General features: G+C 33.6%; 1 protein-coding gene across 7 annotated transcripts in view; it reads right to left on the bottom strand.

Annotated features, from left to right (window-relative positions):
* Positions 1 to 2461: 2461 nt before the first annotated feature.
* The window catches only part of celsr1a (cadherin EGF LAG seven-pass G-type receptor 1a), a 141293-nt gene continuing 119503 nt past the window's right edge, over positions 2462 to 24251 (bottom strand). For 2 of the 7 annotated variants that reach the window (XM_056455434.1, XM_056455439.1), the window contains 15 exons: positions 23525 to 23705; positions 23240 to 23407; positions 22689 to 22821; positions 22009 to 22209; positions 18154 to 18328; positions 16076 to 16188; positions 15644 to 15723; positions 15176 to 15302; positions 14070 to 14195; positions 12675 to 12811; positions 10731 to 10828; positions 10341 to 10496; positions 7983 to 8210; positions 5608 to 5869; positions 2462 to 3509 (listed from right to left, as the gene is read on the bottom strand). In XM_056455434.1, coding sequence (XP_056311409.1) covers positions 3485 to 3509; positions 5608 to 5869; positions 7983 to 8210; positions 10341 to 10496; positions 10731 to 10828; positions 12675 to 12811; positions 14070 to 14195; positions 15176 to 15302; positions 15644 to 15723; positions 16076 to 16188; positions 18154 to 18328; positions 22009 to 22209; positions 22689 to 22821; positions 23240 to 23407; positions 23525 to 23705 — 2210 coding nt within the window. In that variant the 3' untranslated portion in view covers positions 2462 to 3484. The remainder of the gene's footprint in view (positions 3510 to 5607; positions 5870 to 7982; positions 8211 to 10340; positions 10497 to 10730; positions 10829 to 12674; positions 12812 to 14069; positions 14196 to 15175; positions 15303 to 15643; positions 15724 to 16075; positions 16189 to 18153; positions 18329 to 22008; positions 22210 to 22688; positions 22822 to 23239; positions 23408 to 23524; positions 23706 to 24251) is intronic. The other 5 variants (XM_056455433.1, XM_056455437.1, XM_056455435.1 and 2 more) reach the window with 3 other exon arrangements.

Genomic DNA, 24251 nt, shown 5'->3' with positions numbered 1-24251 from the left:
GCCACCTGTGACAGTAAAAGCCTTGCAAAGGAATTCAGGGTAAAGGGCAGAAAACTGGCCTCGGTGAAGTAAGCCTTAAACAAGACACTCAAACTTAGAGTTAAATTAAAGTGCGTACTATCATGATCAAGAGTGTACAGCAGTTAGTTTAAAGATAAAAGTGTGCTGAAGATATGTGCACGCGTTAGTTAGTTCCACGAGGTTCGGTTTTAGGCCCTACATTATTTATATTGTTTATATGTGTATATTTGTACTGTCAAAAGGTTTAAAAAATGGTTTTGTTTGCTGATGATATAATTTACAGTATAGTATTCAGGAAACAATTTGGAAAAAGTTCTGAATTCTGTGGAAAACGAATTGATAGTTATTTTAAAAAAATAACTGATGATAATGGGTTTTCACTGAATTTAAGGAAAACACAGTTTACTATTAAAGAATATTTAGCAATTAAGAAAGTAACACTTTGATTTAATGAGAGTGTACGAAATTACACAGTATTGCCCATTATTGGTGATCATAAATTATGATGGAAACCACATATTAATTATGTAAACATAAAAACGTTCAAAGTAATTGCAATTTGAAATAAAACAAAACATATTGAATGGAAAAAAAATCTACAAACAAATTATTTATCGATTTTTACGCTTTAATATTGCTTTAGTTGATTTTGTTCAGTTGTTTTGTCTGCAGTGCAGATCATTTACAAAAGTTACTTCAAAATAGTATTGCAGTATACTAGAAAGTTGGTATAATAGCAATATAAAATATATGTTTAAAAATAATCAAGGGCAAGAACTAATGTAAAAAAGAGGTGTATATCTGTCAAAGGGGTAAATTTGTGAAATACATTTGCTAAAATCAAAATAAACTGATCAGTAAGTGCTTTTTAGCCTATAATTACCTACAGCTCACTGCCATATATATATATATATAAACCTCTTCAGCTGCTTCAGAACGCAGCAGCACGAGTGGTCTTTGATGAACCCAAAAGAGCACATGTCACTCCGCTACTCACCCGTTTGCACTGGCTGCCAGTTGCTGCCCGCATCAAATTCAAAGCTCTGATGTTTGCTTACAAAGTGACCTCTAGCTTGGCTCCTTCATATCTGCTCTCACTTCTGCAGATATATGTGCCCTCCAGAAACTTGCGTTCTGTGAATGAACGTCGCCTCGTTGTTCCATCCCAAAGAGGGAAGAAATCACTTTCCCGAACTCTCACATTCAATCTGCCCAGTTGGTGGAATGAACTCCCTAACTACATCAGAACAGCAGAGTCACTTGCTGTCTTCAAGAAACGACTAAAAACGCAACTGTTTAGTCTCCACTTTCCTTCCTAATCTGCAACTGCCTCTCTGGCTATACCACTAACTGTGCCCTCTCTCTCTCTCTCTCTCTCTCCAAAAAAAAAAAAAAAAAAAAAAAAAAAAAAAAAAAAAAACTTTACTAATGCTTTGCTTCTTAGACTTTACACACCTGAAACTTGTCTATAGCACTTGTTCACTGCTGCTCTTATAGTTGTGTGAATTGCTTCCTTGTCCTCATTTGTAAGTCGCTTTGGATAAAAGCGTCTGCTAAATGACTAAATGTAAATGTATATATATATATATATATATATATATATATATATATATATATATATATATATATATATATATATATATATATATATATATATATGTATATATATACAGTTGATGTCAGAATAATTAGCCCCCCTTTGAATGTTTTTTTCTTTTTTAAATATTTCCCAAATTATGTTTAACAGAACACGGAAAATTTCACAGTATGTCTGATAATATTTTTTCTACTGGAGAAAGTCTTATTTGTTTGAGCTAGAATAAAAACAGATTAATTTTTTTTTTATGAACCATTTAAAGGTCAAAATTATTAGCCCCTTTAAGCTATATATTTTTTTCGATAGTCTACAGAACAAACCATTGTTATACAATAACTTGCCTAATTACCCTAACCTGCCTAGTTAACCTAAATAATCTAGTTAAGCCTTTAAATGTCACTCTAAGCTGTATGTAAGTGTCTTGAAAAATATCTAGTAAAATATTATTTTCTGTCATCATGGCAAATGAGTTGTCAAAACTATAGTTTAGAAATATGTTGAAAAAAAATCTCTATGTTAAACAGAAATGGGGAAAAAAATAAACAGGGGGGCTAATAATTTAGGGGGGCTAATAATTTCGACGCCAACTGTATATGTATATATATATTTATTTATTTATTTTTATATATTACTCATTAGAGTTTCTACACTGTATATTATATAATATATATAATATAATTATATAATATATTATGTAATATTTATTTTTAACACCATATTCTGAATCTGATCTTTAAACTTAAATAAGACTTACAAAAACAAGTTTTAGCATGTCCACTTTACACCTGAACCCCTGAAGTTTGTGTTTGAAGAAAAAAAAAATCTGAAAATATACAACAAAGATACAAATTCAGAGAGCATTTATTTTTACAGCTTCAATATCCGTCCAGTGTCTCAACACATAAAAATAAATACAGCTAACAGAAATCCAGTGTCATTTTGATATGAGAAATGATTTAAAAACACCTGCAAGGTCTTTTTCACCGTAACTTCTTTGGAATATGAATTATGAACCAACATTTGATTGCAAAACAAAACATTAATTGCAATTTCCTTAAGTCTAAGAGCCATGTCTTCACTGTACACCAAATATTATCAGTGTTGAACAACCGTGTTCATAATGGACTTTTAAGTCTAGTGTTTTGGGACGAACAGCACCAGAAAAAAAAAAATTACTCAGCAAATCAAGTACAAAACATCTGTGATCTAACCACATAAAAATCCTGCATTAAATGTTATTAAAAATGTTTTTTAATATACAAATGTGCCACAAAATATTACAAATTCACAACAACAACAACAACAAGTTATATACAATTAATTACAAGAGGAAGATATTAGTTAAAAGATGGATCTCCTCTATGAGGACGGGCCGAGCAGGGCACTTGGTGAAAATTTCAGCATTCTGTGATTTACGTTTCATAATCGTTAAAAAAAAAGTCTCTACAAAGTTCCAGCCTTCTGTGAATTGTGTGCACATTTGCTTTAAGAAGCACTAGTGGTGAAATTACACAGTCTTATTACGCGTCTCTTGGAATCCACTTCAAAGGCACTCGGTAAGAGTGTGTCGCTCAGCATTCTGGGAGTGGTTGTAGTCCTACGTTTAGCGTTTTGGCACAGTTTCCATAAAGTCTTGTGTATTTCGATACATTCCCTTTACTTTCCCTTATCAGTTCGCTTAACAGCCAGACGTCTGCAGTAATACTGTTCTCCAGTGGAGCCTGGACCCCAGGGACATGCTGGAGAGCAAGGTGCACCTACAGAGGACTCTTTGGGTAATTCGACTTGGCTTCCCACATTCCTCCCGCAGTTCAGACTGGTATTCCTCCCTCATGAGGGCAGAGGTTCCTTGGGTTTCCTGCTGGGTCAGATTGATGTTTCATTACTGCCGCTGTGGTGAGCAGAAAGAGAGAGAAAAGGGAAGGAGGATACATGCGGGTTAGGAGGGTGTTTGGGCCGAAATGCAGGCCAAGTACAGCAGCCGCATGCCACGTGAACAACAGGTGCAAAACAAGACGTTCTTTGCTTCTGTAAGCATGCGCCAACAGACACAAAGAGCTGAACAGAATCAGAAGGTTTGGGTTTCAAAAACATGCAAAAAGAAAAAAACGAACTCTGAAAATCACGTCATGTTTTTAACATGTTTGGCGCCATCTTGTGACTGAATAGCACACAGGTTAGTGTATGCTCCATTCAGCCATTTTCATTTCTGTTCGCATAGCAAAGAGCTGAACAGAATCAGACGTTTTAGGTTTCAAAAATAGGCAAAAAGTGCAATACGTGATTCTGATTGGTCAGACAGGACATTCTAATCTCAAGTTTGTAACTTTTTGATTTAGTGGCTAATTTGTATTCATTCATACGATCACATTTGTACATTTTAAATTTGTACACAATTTGCTCATCCCCTAATGAGGGGTGGGTTTACGGGTGGTGTTTGAGGACAAGCGTCATTTAAAAAATCATATAAATTCATACGAATTAGCCACTTTTTTGACAATACGTAAAATAGTTACGTTTCCTTGTGAGATTGGACTGACTATTCCCAGATAACAACCGCTGAAACTAACAATACAGACTCACTTCAAATCATTGTGACCATCAATGAACATGTTTATAGTTATATGCTTGTATGTGATGACACTGTTTTTTTTATTGTTTGGCGCCATTTTGTGACTTAATAAAATACACAGGTTAGTGTATGCCAACATCAGCCATTTTTATGTATGTTCGCTTTTCGAAGAGTTGTAGAAGCTGAAGGTTTGGATTTCAAAAAATGCAAAAAAATGCACGTTTATTACGAGGCTCTCTGGAATACGTGATTCTGATTGGTCAGACACGACTATCCAATCTCAAGACAGTTTGTAACTTTTTGATTTAGTGGCTAATTCGTATTAATTTGTAAGATCTCATTTGTACATTTGAAATTCGTACAATATTTGCTCATCCCCTAATGAGGGGTAGGTTTAGGGGTGGTGTTTGAGCACACACTTCCTTTTAAAAATTGTATCAGCTCATACAAATCAGCCACTTTTCTGATAATACGTAAAATAGTTACGTTTCATCATGAGATCGGGCTGATTATTTCCAGATAACAACCGCTGAAACTAACAATACAGGCTCACTTCAAATCATTGTGACTGTCAATGAATATGTTCATATTTATATGCTTGTCTGTGATGACGCTGTTTATTTTACTGTTTGGCGCCATCTTGTGACTTAATTAAATACACAGGTTAGTGTATGCTCCATTCAGCCATTTTTATTTATGTTCGCTTTCCGAAGAGCTGCACAGAAGCCGAAGGTTTGGGTTTCAAAAACATATAAAAAATATGCAAGTTTAACACGAGGCTCTCTGTACTACATGATTCTGATTTGTATTAATTTATACGATCACGTTTGTACATTTTAAATTTGTACACTATTTGCTCATCCACTAATGAGGGGTAGGTTTAGAGGTGTTGTTTGGGCACACACTTCCTTTAAAAAATTGTATCAACTCATACAAATTAGCCACTTTTTTGACAATACGTAAAATAGTTTACTTGTTAGATCAGGCTAGCTATTATCAGATAACAATAAAAAAACTGACAATACAGGCTCACTTTAAATCATCAATAAATATTTTCAAATTCAAATTTGGTGCCTTCTTGTGACTAATTAAAACCCACATGTTAGTGTATGCTCCATTCAGCAATTTTCATTTCTATTCGCTTTGCATTTAATTAATAAATTATTATGACTGATTTTGTGTCTAATTTTTACAAATGTTTTGTGGAATTTATCTATATAATAAGCAGGCATAAAGCACATCCAGACGGTTGTTTTCGAATAAAGCCCTTTAGGTTAAAATTTGGGGTAATTATGTATCTCATTGCATTTTATTACCAAATTATGCTTTTGATTTTCAATTCACTACTAAAAATAAACCAAAAAAGGGTAGGTTTGGGTGAAGAAAGGTAGAACGCAGACAAAAAAAAAAATCTTACTCAGAGTCTGACTGGTTTCCTCCATTAACAGTGGCTGATTTCAGATTCATGGCCATGCCGTTCAGATGTTCTCGTGGAGGAACCGGTGGCCGAGGGGGCTTGATCAAGACGTTGTGTCCATTGCCCCCATCATTAGAGGTTATAGAGGGCGCTCTGGAGGAAATGGTGGGGGGATTGTAGTCTGATAATTTCTCCCGAAGTTTGTTTTTCATGTTTTTGTCTGTCAGCGGAGGTGGATATGTGATCTTATTCTTCAGAATACCTGTGAGAAGAAAGTACATGGGAATATCAGGTCACATGAATGCTTGTTTAGGCATTATTCAAAAAATATAAATAAAAACCTGCGTATGTGATTTTTATTTAAGATTAAGTTATTATAATTAACATTAAAACTTGAATGTTTTGACTGAAATAAAGTTTGTACAACTATTCAGTTTCAGGTTTCTTTAGTTACACTTGATGTACTAAAATAGCAACAACAAAAGAATAAACAACAACAACAAAAAAATTTATAAAAAATAATTATATTAGTAATAATCAGTGTTGGGCAGTAGCGTCACTACAAGTAGTGATGCTACTAACTTAACTACATTTCTCAGTAGCGTGGCGGTAGCATCGTTACTTTCTAAATCAAAAAGCTTTTCAGTAGTGAAGCTATTTGTTTAGTCAAGTATCGCTGTAGTGTCCACACAAGCTACATTTACCAATCACGGATCAATAAGTGACGCCACTGACATTTACAGAGCTGTGAGGCCGGTGTCTAGCCAATAAAATTAAATCCATATGATGCCGAGAATGATGATTTCTTCTGATTCCTGTTTTACAATAGTCGATAACAAACCTTTTGGTGCAGTACTGCCACCTCTCGCTTCAGTCAGTGACGTCGCTAACCAATTAGGCTAGAGAAACTTGCTTGTAAGAAAAGATGACTGAGGGATAGGAGTGATTTCTGAAGCAGGATTCCTCGTGACTATACCTCGAGAAGAACATGTTAAGATGCAATAACGTTAATTCTGATGCTGTGCTTTTGTTAAAGCTGATTTAATGTTTAAATGTCTTTTGTTAGTTGAGTTGGTTTTAAATTAACTTATAGTTTGTCCTGCAAATGTGCCCAAGTGAATTGATTTGTTGTGGTACTTTTACTTTATATATTTTACTGTAGTAAAGGCTACAGTATACTATTAGCTCATGATAGTTACTAATGACACTACATTATTTAGTGTAATTTATCAATAAAGAGTTGTATCAATATAAACAATATAAAGCTTATTCCTAAATATTTCCCTTTACTATACATTACTATAGTATTTTAAATGTGTAATAGCTGGTTTTATTGGATTTTTTGTTTTTGCTGTTATATTGTATATTTGTTTCCGTTTGGATCAACATATTATCTACGGTAAATAATTGAACTGAACAATTCTGCCTCATATGTTTTATTGACAGTTTTATTGATCTCTAACATATGATTGGCTTGGTTTTAAGTTGCTTTGTTTAAAAAATGAAAATGACAACAATAGCTTAGATGTATATAGCTTAGCTTTTGAAAAGTAGCTTTTAGCTTAGCTTGCTACTTTTCCCAGGATGTAGCTTTTAGTGTAGTTAAGCTATATTTTAAGTAGAGTCACTACATTCACTACATTTAAGTAGAGTCACATACATTTCACTACATTTTTCACGTAGCTTGCCCAACACTGGTAATAGTAATAATAAACTAATTTAAATTTACAAAAAAAAAAACACAAAACACACACAAAAAAAAAAAAACTAATTAAAATACAAAACACTCATCAAAACCTGAAAATGGAAAATATGACAATAAAAGGTCATTCTAATTAAAGTATTATATACAATTTTTATTTAAATCAAGTTATTTTTAATTGTATAAAAAACTATTCTATTTCAGTTAGTTCTTAAGGGTGATTTGAATAAATAACATTATTATTATTATTATTATTATTATTAATATTATTATTATTGTTATTAATAATAATAATAATAATAATAATAATAATAATAATAATAATAATAATAATAATAATAATATGAATGAATTAATAATAATAATAATAATAATAATAATAATAATAATAATAATAATAATAATAATAATAATATGAATGAATTAATAATAATAATAATAATAATAATTATTATTATTATTATTATTATTATTATTATTATGAATAAATAATAATAATAATCATATGAATGAATAATAATAATGATAATAATAATAATATTAAATAATAATTCAAATTTTCTTTATTTATAAATGATTGAGTAAATGTATGATTTTTTTTTTCTCACCATGATGGTTATTAATAACAGTAATAACACTAAAGTTAACCTAAATGTCCACTAATCACTCTCACCCTTCCTCTGTTCAGGCTGGTGGTTGCTGTTGGCTTGTATGGACGGTGTTGGCTGTTCTTTGTCCTGAGCGCTCTCTCCTATATGATTGAGTTTATTCTCCTGATGGAGCTCCACGTTAACTTTGGTCTCCACTCTCAGCCTCTCTGCTCCTCCAGGATCTTCACTGTCACTGGCTGTCATGGCTTCAGTTGGCCAGTACGGCTTCACGTGATTGGACACTGTGTCCACTGAAAGACAGAAGGAGAGGAAAATACTATTTGATAATTCTATAACAAAAAAAAATCTGTTTTTTCAAGTAATAGCTCATTCAAAAATGAAAATTGCCACATTTATTCTCCCTCGTGTGTTTTTAAATCTTTGAGTTTCTTTCATCTGTTGAACACAGAAGAAGATGAAAAATGAAAAGAATGAAAAATGCTGTTTTTATAGTAGGTAAAAAAATTACTATGGAAGTCAATGGGTACCATCAACCAGCATTCATTAAAATATCTTCTTTTGTGAAAAGTATTCTTTTGTGACATGTTATGATGACAGAATTAGCATTTTTGTGTGAAATTGCTCTTTAAAGGTGACATATTAGGACTTTTTAGTAAAATAAAATATTTCATAAAATAAATTTTTAATGTGTACAGGATGTGCCTGTGAAGTTTCAGTTCAAAATACCACACCAATCATTTATTATGGTTTGAAAAATTGGCCCCTGTTTTGGTGTCGGCAAAAAACACACCGTTTTTTTGTGTGTGCCTCCTTACATCCAAATAAGCTGCTGTTTTACAGAAGAGGGCAGATCTTGCACACTCTTTTCAGACAAAAAGAGCAAATATCAGGCAGCCAATATTTCACAAATGACCAATAATGAATTAAAGCCTTACATATTTAAACTATCAGACAAAGATAAACATGAAGAGTTTACAGCTTCCAGACTAAACCAGAATATTTCAGAACGGTTACTAGACACGTTTCTGTAGTTTTTGAAGAGTAAAGCTGATTATTATATTAGAATGAATACACTACAAGGACTCGGAAGAGATGATGGACTTCAAGGACAACACAAAAACTTAATCCACAAATACACTTCATTGGAAATCTATTGTGCACATAAACATTACCGTTGTTTGGAAAGCACATTATATACTGTATAACTGCATGTTAACCATGTTTATTACATGGCTGTCTGGAATACTTGATTCTTATTGGTCAGTCGTGTCATTCCACGGTATGTTATTCCGAGATAACAACCGATAGTTTAACCATCAGTGAATATGTTAACATCAATATACATACATCCACATTCATATTTATCTGCTTGACTGTCACACAACGTTTTTTGAATGTTTGGTGTCAACTTGTGAATGAATAATACGTAGGTTAGCGCCATCTTTTGACTAATTAATGTGCAGATTAGTGTGTATGTCATTCTGCTGTTTTAGTTTCTGTCATTAATCCGTAATTAAAGAATTTATAAACTATTACGGCTCTAGATAAATCGACATACAGGAGCTCACGTTTTAAAATTGACCTCAGAACTGACCATCATACGTACTGTAAGGCAGCATCATCATTGATGGTAAAATGAATTAATATCCCATTCTTGTGGTTGCAGAATAAGCTTATTAAAACAAAGAATCTTCAAGAAGTTACGTATGTCATGTACTTCCAATAGTGACTACAATTACTTATGCTTAATTACATGCAACTAAACCTAAACCGCATCCTAACCCTAACCACATGTAATTAATATTGTTCAGTAGTGAAATGAATAGTTGCACTGTAACAAGGACACCTTCAAATAAAGTGTGACCAAAAAAAGTGAGTGGGTTGCTTTTTTTCACATTTTCTAATGGATTCAATGGGCTATACACACAGCAAGTGTATTTCAGCAACTGATAAAAGGTTGAATTTCCTGGCGAAAGCTTGACGTGACTATTTTGAATTTCTTGAGGTTCTTTTTACAGCACTGACAATGTAATTTAATCAAAATATAGTCCATTTAATAGACCTAAGCATTCATTTAGTTGTTCGAGTGGCAAAGAAGGTAAAAGTCAGTTTAAACGCAAGCACCATCAGGAGCAGCAGGCGAGCACAGAAAATCCAAAAAATACTGTGGTAAAATACATTTTTATATTTTAAAAACATGGCATGGTGCTTTTTGTCCAATGTGAAACCCACGTTTTATCATATCTCAATCAGGCACTGATTTTTAAACAAACCAGATTTAAACAAGACGGCTTTATAATGGTGTAAAAGTTCACCGAATGTATTTGAGCTGTCTTATTCAAAATCAAAAGTCCCTTTAAACTATCATAACATGAAAATGTTCATGATCGTCCCATTTAATGTAATACCAAGCTAAATACCTTCTTTTGTGCCCTTTGGAGTGCTGTGTAGCGGTTGTCTCTCATTATTCCACTTTGGCTGCATGTCGATGTCTTCGTCCTCGCTGTCAGATGAGTGTGAGGATGCATATGAACTGCTGTGTTCATCCACGGAGAGCTCGCTGTCTGAATCTGAGTCTGAAAACACACACCATCATGTTAATATTACATTACATTTATCAACATGTTTTATGTATGTTGTAAAAATGTGTAAAATACAAAACCAAAATATTTACATATACATTTCTATATAATTTGTATTAGATATAATACCTAATTTATCTATTTATACTAAATACTAAAGTATCCCAGAATTCTTGTTACCCGGACTCTAAACATTCTTCAGTGCTGTCTTGGAAGTATTTTTCTTACCGTCTGCTTTAGTGCCATTACGGAAGAGTGAGCCATCAATGTCCGTGAGTCCAGCTTTAGCGTTTCCAGAAACACTGGGCTTCTGACCCAATTCATCCCTGTGTAGGAGTCAAAGGAGGAGGATGAGATACAGCACACATGCGAAACGCATGACCTCTAGTTGCCACTAGATTCCAGTGGGAAATCTAAGTGAGAAATTACCCATCTCATGCTAGTACTCGTACTAGAACTGCTAAGAGAGGTTTTCAAGTTTTTCACGTAATATTTACATTTGTTTTCATTCCAGCCTTGTTTATATTACCATTTTTTCTATTGGTTTTAGTTTATTTTATGATGCGTTTACATAGCTACTTTGCATTATTAAAAATGTTTTGCATGGGAGTGACAACTTTGTCAAAATTATCTGTTTAACATGGATCCACAGAAATGCTGTATCGCTGTATTCCAGGCCAGTAGGTTATAAAAATATAGATATTCTGCATTAATGATTTTATACAGTACATTTGGCTAGTTAAAATAGGTATATTATACAGCAAAAAACTATGGAAAAGCTTAGTTTCACTAGTGTGTACTCATTAGTGTGCTAATAACAGTGTGCTAATTAGCTATCCTAATGACTTGTAGGACTCAAAAAATATATATTTTGCTGCTTGCTCAAACAACTTATTTAAAATGAGCTGAAACAACACAATTCTTTAGGTTTTTATGGGGACAACTTAATTTAATTTAAACATAAAATGATTATAACATAAAACCCTAATATTATAACATAAAACCCTGACCCTAGTTCCTTTCAAGTTGTCCTAACACAAATCGACTGCATGAAACCCAGCATTTTTTACTGAGAGTCACATCTTGTCATACAAAATAACAAACATCATTATATGAATCTTGTCAGAAAATGTCCATTATTTACACACATTGGGCCTCATTTAATAAACAATGGTGTGATAGAAAAGTGAGTGTACGGTCATTTGAATGCAAATCTTTGGATAGACGTGAGCGGTAGCTACGATCAAATCTCACATCTAGTCTCAGCTGAAGTGCGCAAGATTTTTCTACTAGCATGAATGTCTTCTTACATGTTTGGTTGTCTAAAATACAACAACTACTATCATTTATATTTTTTTGTCTGTTATTTAACCAGCGAAAATTGAGATTTCAGTGTGATTTGTCATTTTTCCATTGATATTATACTAGGCTTTAGTATGGGTCTACTTATGAGTTAAATTGTTCAAAACATGGTTAACAGTTGTTTTGGTGTAAGATCACTTTCATTAATATTCAAAAATAATGATTAAATAAATGATGTTAAATGATGCCATGCTTATGTGGCGCACATTAGCATTTACTTTCAAGATGAAGCATTCGTTCATACAATAGGATTGTCTGCATACAAATGTTTAATAAATCACAAAAGAACCTTGTCGTTAGCTGATTTCTGCGCTTGTTACTATGTCGGATTGATAAATGAGGCCCAACGTGAAGTGCTTTGATAACTACTATTTATAAACAGAGCATGCACAGATGTTACAGGGTTGCATTCAGTTTACACAATAAGAAAAATGGGTTACATTTTATTTTAAAGTGACGTACTGTAATTGCAGTGCAACTATTCAATAACTACTAATATTAATTAATTACATGTACTGACTATATGGTTGAGGTTGGGTTTAGCACTAGTTACATGTATTTCTGCATAATTCATTGCAATTGCAATATTAATAGTAACCACGTCACCTTAAATTAAAGTGTTACTGAAAAAAATAATCATGCGTAACATTCATCCATGTATATTTGTGTATGTTATTGCAAAGCAGAAGCCATGCACTTTTGCTCATGCATCTAAAAAAGAAAAGTCATTTCAATAAGATAGAAAGAGTGACTGAAAACAGTCAAGTAGAGAAGTGAAATGTAGCAGCGTGCCCAGCATTAGCATGTTACCTGTGTGTGTAAGTAAAGTAGCTGCTGTGACTCTTGGCTGACCTGACTGTGCTCTCTAAAGACACCGTAGACTCGCCGATAGCAGAGCGGAACATCGCTCCATCCTCCATATACGTGTTATTACAGTTCAGCGTTCGCTACACACAGAGAAAGAGCACAGTACTATAAATCAAGTTTACAAATGCCACACCACTTCATAGAAAACATCTCTCTTTGATCGCAAATGATGGGAAATTGCTTTTTTATTGTGTGCAAATTACTTAATTAGCAGGGCTTAGTGATAAACTGACATACACTGAGTGCATCAGTTTCTGCTGTATCTGGTTTTACACTATTAATATCCAAACATTTGAAAAAAATTGACAATTATTAGGCCATTAAAAAAAAAAATTCCTATGTGCTGTTAATGATTAATTAATCAAATAAAAAGAAGAAGAAAAAAAAAGCCCTTAAGGGGGCTAATAATATTGACCCAACCAATGATTTAAAACAAAAAAATCTCAAAACTGCAAAATAAAAAAAAAATCAAACTTTCCCAGTAGAACTGGCCCAGCCGGGACTCTAACCAGCGACATTCTTGCTGTGAGACAACAGTGATAACCACAATACTAAATACTAAAGTATCCCAGAATTCTCTTTACCCGGACGTATATCAGTGCTGTCTTAGAAGCGTTTTTGTTACCGTGAATAAATTATTTAAAACAAAAAAAATCTCAAAACTGCAAAATAAAAAAGTCTAACTTTCCACCAGTAGAACAAAAATATTAGAGGAAATACTGTGGAATTTGCCTTGCTTTGTTAAAAATCAGTTAGGAAATATTTGAAAAAGAATTTTAATGTATATTAATTAATATATATATATATATATATATATATATATATATATATATATATATATATATATATATATATATATATATATATATATATATATATATATATTAAAATTAATAATTCAACTGTACATCAACTTTAGAAGTAAAATTACTTTATATATTTAGTTGTATTTATTTATTTATTCATTTTTAATCATTATTTATTATGTTTAAAACAACAAATATCTGCCAATGGGATATGAATAATAAGTTTAATTCAAAAATCAAATGAAATTTTTGGCCCACTAGCAGATATATCTTTTTTGATAAATCATTAACACATGACATTTTGTGATGTATAATAGTAATAATCATTAATGTAATTATTAGGATGATTTTTTTTCCTCATAATATCTCAAGTAAATGTAACCTGAATTTAAGAATGTTATATATTTGTATTAGTAAAAAAGAAATGTTAAAAATTATGTTAAAAAAACTTTTTTGCAGCTCAAACGCATACATATATAGATATTTAATCGTTTATATATGTTCCAGCTTATTTATATGTGATCCAACTTACCGTCAGTAGGGTTGTGCGTGTGGTGCTGGATTCATCCGCTAACTGTTTCTTTCCAGTGAAAACGTTCTTTAGATTTTTCCTCACCTCTTTATTGAACACGATATGGAAGAAGAAAATGAATACACCCTGAAAAATAAAAATAAGCAATAGAATTCCATCATTCATTAGTTTTCTTGTCGGCTTAGTCCCTTTATTAATCTGGGGTCGCCACAGCGGAATGAACCGCCAACTTATCCAGCACGTTTTTATGCAGTGGATGCCTTCCAGCTGCAACCCATCTCTGGGAAATAGAATTCCATTAGTATTTGTTTGTTTTTATACACTACTATACTATTTATTCATACTAATATATTATATTTAAATTTTATAACATATTGATCTTGCATTTTGTGCTTTTGTGTAATGTTTTTTGGTTGATTTCTTTTCTTTTCTTTTTATTTTTTGTCTTTAGTAATTCCAGAAATTCCAAAACTTATTTTAATTAGTTGCCAAGGTTACTTACAAAGCAACTTATTTTACAACACTGAAGCAGTACCAACATTTGATATGTGGACTATGGAGTTGGAAAAGTGTATTTAGAAAAGATCCATTTTAATAAGGAAAGAGAGGAGCATGTTTTTGTTTTTCATCAAAACTGGCAAATCTGCAGATTGTCTAATATGTAATATGCATCACAGTTGCTCTAATATGTTAATATGTGTATTTGTAATTATTTTTTTTACAATTGAACCCCTTATTTAGACATCATGGCTTGTAAAAAATTGTTATATTGTACAAAATCTCTAAAAATAGGAATGTTTTAGCATATAATATTAATATTTTAATAGTGTATACTAATTAATTAGCATTACAGCACCAATGTTATACGTTAACAGCTTCTTTAGTTTTAGTCACCAACATCAAGCCAGAAAACCTGTCGATGTATTAAATGTATCCTATAATCTGCATTGTAGTTGACAGCCATATTCCAGAATGCATACACATAATGGCTGTTTAGTGCTTTTATATATTTTCAGCCTTTTATATATTATTTCAGCCTTATTTCAGCCTTAGCAGTGATGTTTTTCCTTAATTGAAATAGTATTCCGAAACGGTACAATGTTTACCTGTAGACAGCTGAAAATGGCAAACAGGTAGTGGAAAGTCATGACGTCACTGTTGACAGCCATTAAGCCCAACAGCCAGGTGGCACTAATGAGCAAGAGGAGCAGAAAGGCCATCCGCAGAGCCGGACTGAAGAACACACACACATAAACCACAGTAAAAATCAGGGATCTCATTTATAAACATGGTGTACACACAAGACGGGTGGAAAAAACGTCCCCAGCAAAACGTTTTGATCTTTAAGAAAACAAACTTAAATGAAGAATAGTACTAAGAATATCAAAGTAAACATATTTAACTTAAAGATTGGCCTAATCAAACCACCTGAGCCATAATCATTAATACATGCATTTCAATTTATTCTGGTGTACGTTCACTTTTAGGAATATTTCTATGCAAATTTTATAAATCAGACCCCAGAGCATGTCAAATGTCCTCAGTTAATGCTACAAATGGAAACAATGTCTTACGTGACTCCAGCCTTCTCATAGGTGCGCTGTCTTCGGCCACATGATGCCTTTGCCGCCATCACAAAGATAACAATGTTGACCTGTTCAAAAGATGGTTTACATTTGCATTAATGTGGATAGAGAGGACACGGCGAAACAGTTCGAAGTTAAAGGGATAGTTCACTCAGAACTAAAAATATTTACTCTCCTTTACACCATTATGAGTTTTCTGCTTCTGTTCAGCACATAGAAAGATATTTTTTAAAATGTTACCATTAACTTCCATAGTAGGAAAAACAAATACAATGGAAGTCAATGGTTAAAATATCATCTTTTGCATTCAACAGAAGAAAGAAACCCAAATAGTGACAAGTGACTGATGAGTGAATGATGACTACATTTTCAGTTTTGTCCCTTTAAATGGATGAGTAAATTACTGCTGGATGGACTCACCAGTACTACCACAGCGATGGGTCCCGCAAAACTCCAGATGAGGGTGTCGTGGACGGACAGCCAGCAGAAGTCAGGGTTGCCATATCCTTGCGGATCCAAACCCACAGCCAGACCTGATGGGATGCATAAATCAATATGACTTGCTATTCAAAAAACAGGATTGTTAATGTTATCTTAAAAAAAAGCAGGATTTCCTGTATAAAAGTTAGGGTTAGGTAACTATAACCCTAACCCTGATAGAATGTTGTGACTGATTGCCAGGGCCTTGTTATGTCACTAAACGGTTGTTCTAAGCAATTTCTAGGGCGTTTTTAAATGTTTCTAGGCATTTAATTTTCTTTTTAACAACTTATTAACTATTCAAATGTAAAACACTTCTTGAGTGTTTAATTGTGCTTCTAAAATATAGTTGAAGTCAAAATTATTAGCCCTCATTGATTTTTTTTTCACAAATATTTTTCCCAAGTGATGTATAAAATAGCAAGGACATTTTCACAGTATTTACTATAATATTTTATCTTTTGGAAATCTTTGTAATCACCCTTTGAAAGGCAGCGCGGTTGCTCAGAGAATAGCACTGTAGCCTCACAGCAAGAAGGCCACTGGTTCGATTCCTGGCGTTTCTGTGTGTTTGCATGTTCTTCCCGTGGGTTTCCTCCGGGTGCTCCGGTTTCCCCCACAGTCCAAAGACATGCAGTATAGGTGAATTGAATAAACTAAATTGGCCGCCGTAGTGTATGTGTGTGAGTGTGTCGCAATACTGGGTTGGGGCTGGAAGGGCATCCGCTGCATAAAACATATGCTGGAATAGTTGTCGGTTCATTCCGCTGTGGTTACCCCTGATAAATGAATGAATGATTTACCCTTAAGGATTTTTTTTTTCCATTTGGCTACAGAACTTGCCTAATTAACCTAACTTCCATAACCTAGTTTAGCCTTTAAATTTAACTTCAAGCTGACTACTGGTCAAAAACAAAATAAGTAAAAGATGTCAGTTGCTGTCATCATTGCAAAGATTATATAAGTTAGTTACTAAAACTATTATGTTTAAAACAGCACTTTGGAAATTTTTACAATAATAATAATGATTCCACAGGATAGCTTATAATTTTGACATAGTTTAAAGTATGAGGGTCTTGCTATTGTGGGTGGTTGGTTTCCACCTTCTAATAAAAAAACTATTATTGTTCAATGTGTTTATGTGATTTCCACAACTGCTTCAAATTTTTGTGCTTACAGTGTTTAATTTACTCCTCAACCAGAGGTATTGCATTTTAAGTGGACAAAGAACCTTTGCAAAGTGCATCTCAAATCTTTATCACACGGCTACTTGTTGATTATCCCACTTATTCCATGGTCATTTGCCAAGTTATGGACGATTTAAAACAAGTTTTGCTCTGTGCAGCACAATATTAGACCCAAAGCAAACTTTTCCTATACAGAAGCACAATTTGAAGTATCATATCTGCAGTATGAACACAACAGGATGAGTTATCGCAGTGAAATTTGTTAAAATCCTGAACCCATAGCATGAGCCCTGAATTACAGAACACTGTAAAGAAAGCAGGCAGCCATTCATTGAGCCGGGAGGAGTCAGGACAGTCTCTATTATCTGCAGATAAGGGGCTTTTTGCACTGCTTTGAGCATTTGCCAGTGAAGAAAGTGACACCCATTATAGAGAGCAAGAGCCATCAGAGAGAAAAAACAGAAAAAGAAAGGAGCAAGAGAGGGAGAGCTAGTAATATGAAGACAGTGGCGTCCTGTCTCGTTCCCACAGGGATCTCACACACACACACACCATCCAAAACAAGGGGCGAGTCCAAGCATGACAGCATGAATATGGTTATGTGGTGGTTTACAAACATTTTGTATCTAATCTATTAAGGAAATTCACCAGCTGAAGGTGTGTATCTTGTATATGCTGGGCATGAGCATACAAATACCAACATGCAAAGGTGTTGGGCGTTGGGTGGATATGAAATAGTAATTAGTGAACTGACTGGAGAGGGTGTGTGTGTGTGTGTGTGTGTGTGTGTGTGTGTGTGTGTGTGTGTGTGTGTGTGTGTGTGTGTCTGACCTGTAATAATAGCAGGTATCCCCCAGCCAATGGCGTAGTAGAAGCGCATGTGGCCGTGGTTGATGTTTCGAACTTCGGTGAGCATCCGGTAAATGTGCAAACCCTCCACAAACGTCCAGGCAAACGTGCACATGTAGAAGTAGTGCAGGAGGATGGCTATCACTGTACACACAAACTAGAGAGAGAGAGAGAGAAAGAGAGAAAAATAAGGAGACTTTTAGCATTCAATAAAAATCTTCCTAAAGTTAAATTCAAATAAAATGTTAAAATAAATAAATTAAAATAAAATAAAATAAAAATGAAATAAAATAAAAAAGACAAAAAATATCCCAAATTAAATTAAAATAATTTTAAAAAGGGTATTTGTTCTGTAAATAAAAAACATTTTGCGTTTTGTTTCTTTGTTGCATTACAACAATATTTTTTTCAATATAAAAAGAAGAAAACACAACGCATACTACTGTAATGTGTGTACATTTAAATGTATACACTTTAAAATCAATAACATAAATCTACATGAAATAAAATTTCAAATAAAATAAAAATAAAACAATTTATAAAAAATACTAAATTAAATTAAATTAAAGAGTATTTGGTCTGTAAATAAAATAAAAAAATCATGGTCTGTTGCATTTTGTAACTTTGAATTTTTCTTACCAAATAGTTACCAGGCAGTATGCACAGACATTTCATATCATTACTGTAAAATGATAAAATCATGTACAAGTATAATAGCTATAAATAAATCAGTAAACCTTTCAAATAATAAATATTTATGAATATTCAAATTATATATATATATGGTCACTAATACTGTCCACCGTAGCTCGGACAATTTATTTTGAATAATAACACTTTTCTGTGGTAAGATTAAATAGGGATACTACATTTTTCTAATCAAGATGCCATTTGTTGTTATCTACTGCTGGTCCAGAGAAACGGAATCTACACTGTGCACAACATCTACCTTGTTTTACACTTAATATAAACAGTAGGGTTTTATTCCCGAACGTTTACTTGACAGGCTGTGAAATCCTCCACTTAGTACTGAAAGATCAGAGTAGATATCCTTGCCTTCTCTACAGAGCTAAACCTAAACAGTGTGTCTAACATGTAGCCAGACGTCACATTTATTAAAATAATGTGAGTGTGTTGGTATAACTCTCAGCCAACCCCAGAACAGAGACCAGTTCCAGCATGGAAAAAAGAACTATTGCTGGAAAATTGTGTGGATTTTAAACTGCTTTGATCCAAATTGTTCTCTGATGACTACGTAGTAAGTATGTGACTTAGGTAAGTTAAAAAAATCTCTGTTTTATATGTTCATTTATTACCCCATGAAAAACGCAGAATCAGAAGGTCCTTATTGACCTTACATGGAAAGGTTGTAAATATTGAGCTCTTCGCTGTTGTGCTTGCTACAGTACCTCTCTTACAGACATACAAAACAATGGAGTAGAATATTAAATTCTAAAATAAACCACCAGGCAGAGTAACCTAGAATAAAATATATGCTAAATTATAATGCTAATTAAACTCAACAAAAGAGATGTTGCTTTAAGCTTTAAATTTGCTGCATTTCTTGTTTTCAATATAAGAGTCCCAGATATACTGTATGGTAGGTTAAATATAAACATTAATAAACCAGAAAAAAAAAACATGCAAAAATCCGATGTGTAACATATAAGTCTATGTTTTGGCTAGTGATCTTCGTGGCTCAACTTGACTGCTCGCCATGTCTGGATAACAAAGAACATGAGTTAACACACAACAGTCTGTTTTGTTTTTGGATAGGCCTGTTTTCCACTGGTAGAACTTACATGAGAATAAGGAAACAATGGTGTTTAAGGCTCACAGTGTGGTCATTTCCATATAGTGACCTCTTTTTAATTGACTATGGCTAGGTATATTCAGATTTTCTATATAGAGCACCTTTAAAACTTCCATTTATAAATTAATTAACAGCATTTTTGTGTGGCTTTGCAGACACATTTTAATGGATTAAACTCATGCTGTTTCAAAAGCTTAGAAATAAAGAATCTGCAGGATTTGTCAAAAAATAATACTGTAAGTCGTTATACAGTGAATGCCACCCAACAAACAGACAACAGAGACAGGAAGATGGTGTCAAACCACATAGAAATGGATTTAAAGCATTGAAGCTCAGGGATTGAATCTCAAATACCCCAAAATAAAAGCCGCCTCACAGTAATCGTAGCCATTTGCCAAAGTAACCTCAACTCACAACTATATCCAGCTGTTAATTACAGACTTAGCAAAGCAATTAGTGGAATCTGAGAATGGGAATCTCAATTCTGGATATTGCAGAGACTCTCCACAAAACCACATTTAAGATCAAAACTCTCACTTGTGATTTATCATGATGAAAGATTTAAACCATCTTGTAATTTCATGTGTGGTCTTCAGAGTTTCTTCTTACTTGCATTTTTACACTGTTTTGCAGTATTTCCATTATTTTACAGGGAGCTTTTTTTTTTTGAATTGTCTGGTTCGCATCCAAATTCAATTGAACTATGGTGAATTGGCATCATCATAGTGATGACTGTTTATTCTGATGCTAAGTAACAACAGTACAGCAGGAAATACTGCACTTGCTTGTTTAATGTTAATGACTACGTATGTGGCTTAGGTAAGTTAAAATAAAATTCAGTTTTATACGTTCATTTATTACCCCATTAAAAAACGCAGAATCAGAAGGTCCTTATTGACCTTATTTGGAAAGGTTGTAAATATTGACCTCTGTTCTGTTGTGCTTGCTACAGTACCTCTCTTACAGACATACACACACACAACAATGGAGTAGAATGTTAAATTCTAAAATAAACCACCAGGCGGAGTAACCTAGAATAAAATATAGGCTAAATTATAATGCTAATTAAACTCAACAAAAGAGATGTTGCTTAGTAACATGAAAACTGGAAAAATAGAATGAAAAAATGGATACCACACTTGCTTGTTTTACTTTGGATTTTAGAAACGTACTTTTGTTTTTAGAAGTCTGTGTGGACCGGAAGTTGCTGAGACTTTTATTCCAGTATATTGATGCACTTCCAACTAAAAATTAATACTGAGAAGGGGGCGGGGCTTTCTTTTAGTGCATCATTCCCTATAGCAAACTAACGGTAATGTGTGGACTCAACTTAAAATTGTAGGGCAACTTGCTGCACAGCTTTTTTGAGTTCACTCTGCAGCAAGTTGCATTACAATTTTAAGTTGATTCAACCTTTGTGTAATTAGTGTAATATAAACTATGCTACATACATATGCTATAGAAACCCTCAGTTTACTGTGAACAGAAGGACCGCCACTTCAAATGTGGAAGCAAATGGTCACACTTTGATTGAAGATTACCAAAACAAACAATTTTTTATTTCTGTGGATTTCTGTTGATCACCTTAAGAATAACAATGAGAGGTAGCAAAATAAACATTGTAAATATTGATTTCATGCGGAAAAAATCTTTTTACAAAAAACTAAATAAAGGACATGCTGCCTAAATCAGTGTTTCTCAACCACGTTCCTGGAGGACCACCAACACTGCATGTTTTGGATGTCTCCTTTGTCTGTCTCACCCACTACAGCTCTTTCAGTCTCTGCTAATGAGCTGGTGATCTGAATAAGGTGTGTTTGGTTAAGGAGACATGGAAAACACATTCTCAACATGTGGTTGAGAAACACTGGCCTAAATAATATTCAAAAGCGACAATTACTGTGTCCCAAATCATCGTTTTTTAAAAATAAGTATTCCTAAGTTACACGAATTCGCTAATATTTCCAGTAAATCTGAATGTAGATCTTTTGTGTGCAATAACACTGTGCAGACGAGTTCCTCACCGGGTTGTCGGTTTGGTTGATACCGATCAGGAAGACCAGCTCGGAAAAAAACAAGGCAGCCACTAGGTTCTTGTGAATGCTGTGGAGGTTGGAGCGCAGTTTATGTAGTATGGCCAGCAGAATGAAGGTGATGAAGAGGGCCAGGAGTGACGCAGAGACCGTGGTGTAGGTGACAATCTTCAGTGGAAGAACATCACCGTGCTGGACAAGAACAAGACAAAGTTGTAGAAATCCAATTTAAAGACAAAGCTCACCCAAACTAATGATAAATCTGTCACTATTTGCTTTCATTTATTTAGCCTCATATAATGAAAACATGTAAGATTTCATATTTAAAAGAAGCTTTGATAACACTTTAGTTTAGGTCCCAATTCGTGCTATTAACAACCCATTAACTAACACTACTAGCTTAAACTACTGTACTAATTAGCTGTTTATTATTAGTCAGTAAGATAGAAGTTGGGTTTAGGAATTGGGTAGGATTAGGGATGTATTTTTATAACTACTAATGACTAGTTAACTTCTTAATAATAGGCAGGTAATAAGCCAGTAGTTAATAGCATGACTTGTGACTTAAACTAAGCTTTTGTATACAAGATTACAGTAGTAATTGATGACAGACTTTTCATTTTTGCACTATTTTCTTTGAGTGATTTTGGAAAAATATGGCTGTTTTGTACCTCTCTTTTGGAGATGTCCATAAGGACGGCAAAGCTGGTCATGTGATTGCACTGGCAGCTAATGTGAGTGTGGTTCCTAGAGATGATGTCACATCCTTTGGATGACCAGGCGCCTGCCCCACCAGCACTGACACTGAGAAACATAGCAGACTGCCGTTAATTGTGCACACATATTACCTTCTTGGAAGGATAGTTCACCCAAAAAATTGTAAATTACCTGATCATTTTCTCTACCTTCTGTGTTTTTAAAACCTTTGAGTTTCACAAACAAAGATATTTTGAAGAAAGCTCGTTGATCGCACCTATTGACCCACAGAATAGGGGGAAAGCTTGCTATTGAAGTCAATGGGTGCGATCAACCAACATTTTTCAAAATATCTTCTTTTGTGTTCAACAGAAAAAAGAAACATAGACAAGTTTTGAAGAAGTGAAGGGTGAGTAAATGATGACAAAATTGTATTTTGGGTGAACTACCCCTTTAAACTGATTTCTGATGTTTGGTTAGTTTCATAATTTAAGCAATAAAATGTGAATTAATGTGTGCGACTCACCTGATGGAGTGGTTCCAGAAGACACACACAGGTTTGGTTCTCTCCTCAGTCTCTAGAAGGTTATAGTCTAGTGTGATTGGTCGCTCCAGAGGAATGTGGAATGGCTGACCTTCACTGTACACAGTTGCGCTCACGATGGGAGTGTTAATGACTGGGCGATTGGGCACCCTGTGGAAAAAGAAAAAAAAACAAGAATCTTCTCAGCATGGCAACAGAGTGACTGTGGAATGCCACCAAGACTAAATATTTGGACAAACGCTACACAAATGGACGAGCGTTCTGTACCGGAGGCTGCGGCGGTCAGGGTCGTAGTGCTCTGGTAGAAACTGGCCTAGAGTTTTATAGATGATGACTGAAGCCACTGGAAATGAAGGAACGCTCTCAACGTGCCTTTTTCTCTTGTTTGTGGCCTGCTTCTCCTCTTCGTCAGAGTTAATCTGAAATTCTGGATCATCTGTAGGAGAAACTAGAGGAAGAAGAGTATTCATGTGCAAAATGTGGCATTTCTGCATCCGGCTATATTTAATTTGATGACTAAATACTATGGAAAAGCACAGATTATTATTATTATTATTATTATTATTATTATTATTATTATTATTATTATTATTATTTCTTTGAGCAACTATTGACAAGCTAGCTTGTTGTCTACAATTAGCCTAGCACTGCTAATCGTGTAAATGAGTACACCCCATTTTGAAAATGAATATTTTTTATTCATTTCTCAGTGTATATAGATGATATATTTGTGGAGCATTTGAGCAAAACAGGTTTATTAAACAGATGTATTTATTAAATCATATTTTAGTCACTGAACATTTTGTAGAAATAGAAATATAAAAAATTACAAACTACAAAATTTGAACAATTGTTTTGTTTTTGCTTATTTCATATTTTTATTTTAATATTATTCTCTAACAAACTTTAAGGCTTTAAAAAACTATTTTAAGTATTATTATATTTCTTAAATAATCACTCTAGCACATATTTAAATATGTTCATTTTTTAAACA

Source organism: Danio aesculapii, chromosome 4 (genome assembly GCF_903798145.1).
Source record: "Danio aesculapii chromosome 4, fDanAes4.1, whole genome shotgun sequence".
Classification (NCBI taxonomy): Eukaryota; Metazoa; Chordata; class Actinopteri; order Cypriniformes; family Danionidae; genus Danio; species Danio aesculapii.
This window is presented reverse-complemented; position numbering and strand designations above follow the sequence as displayed.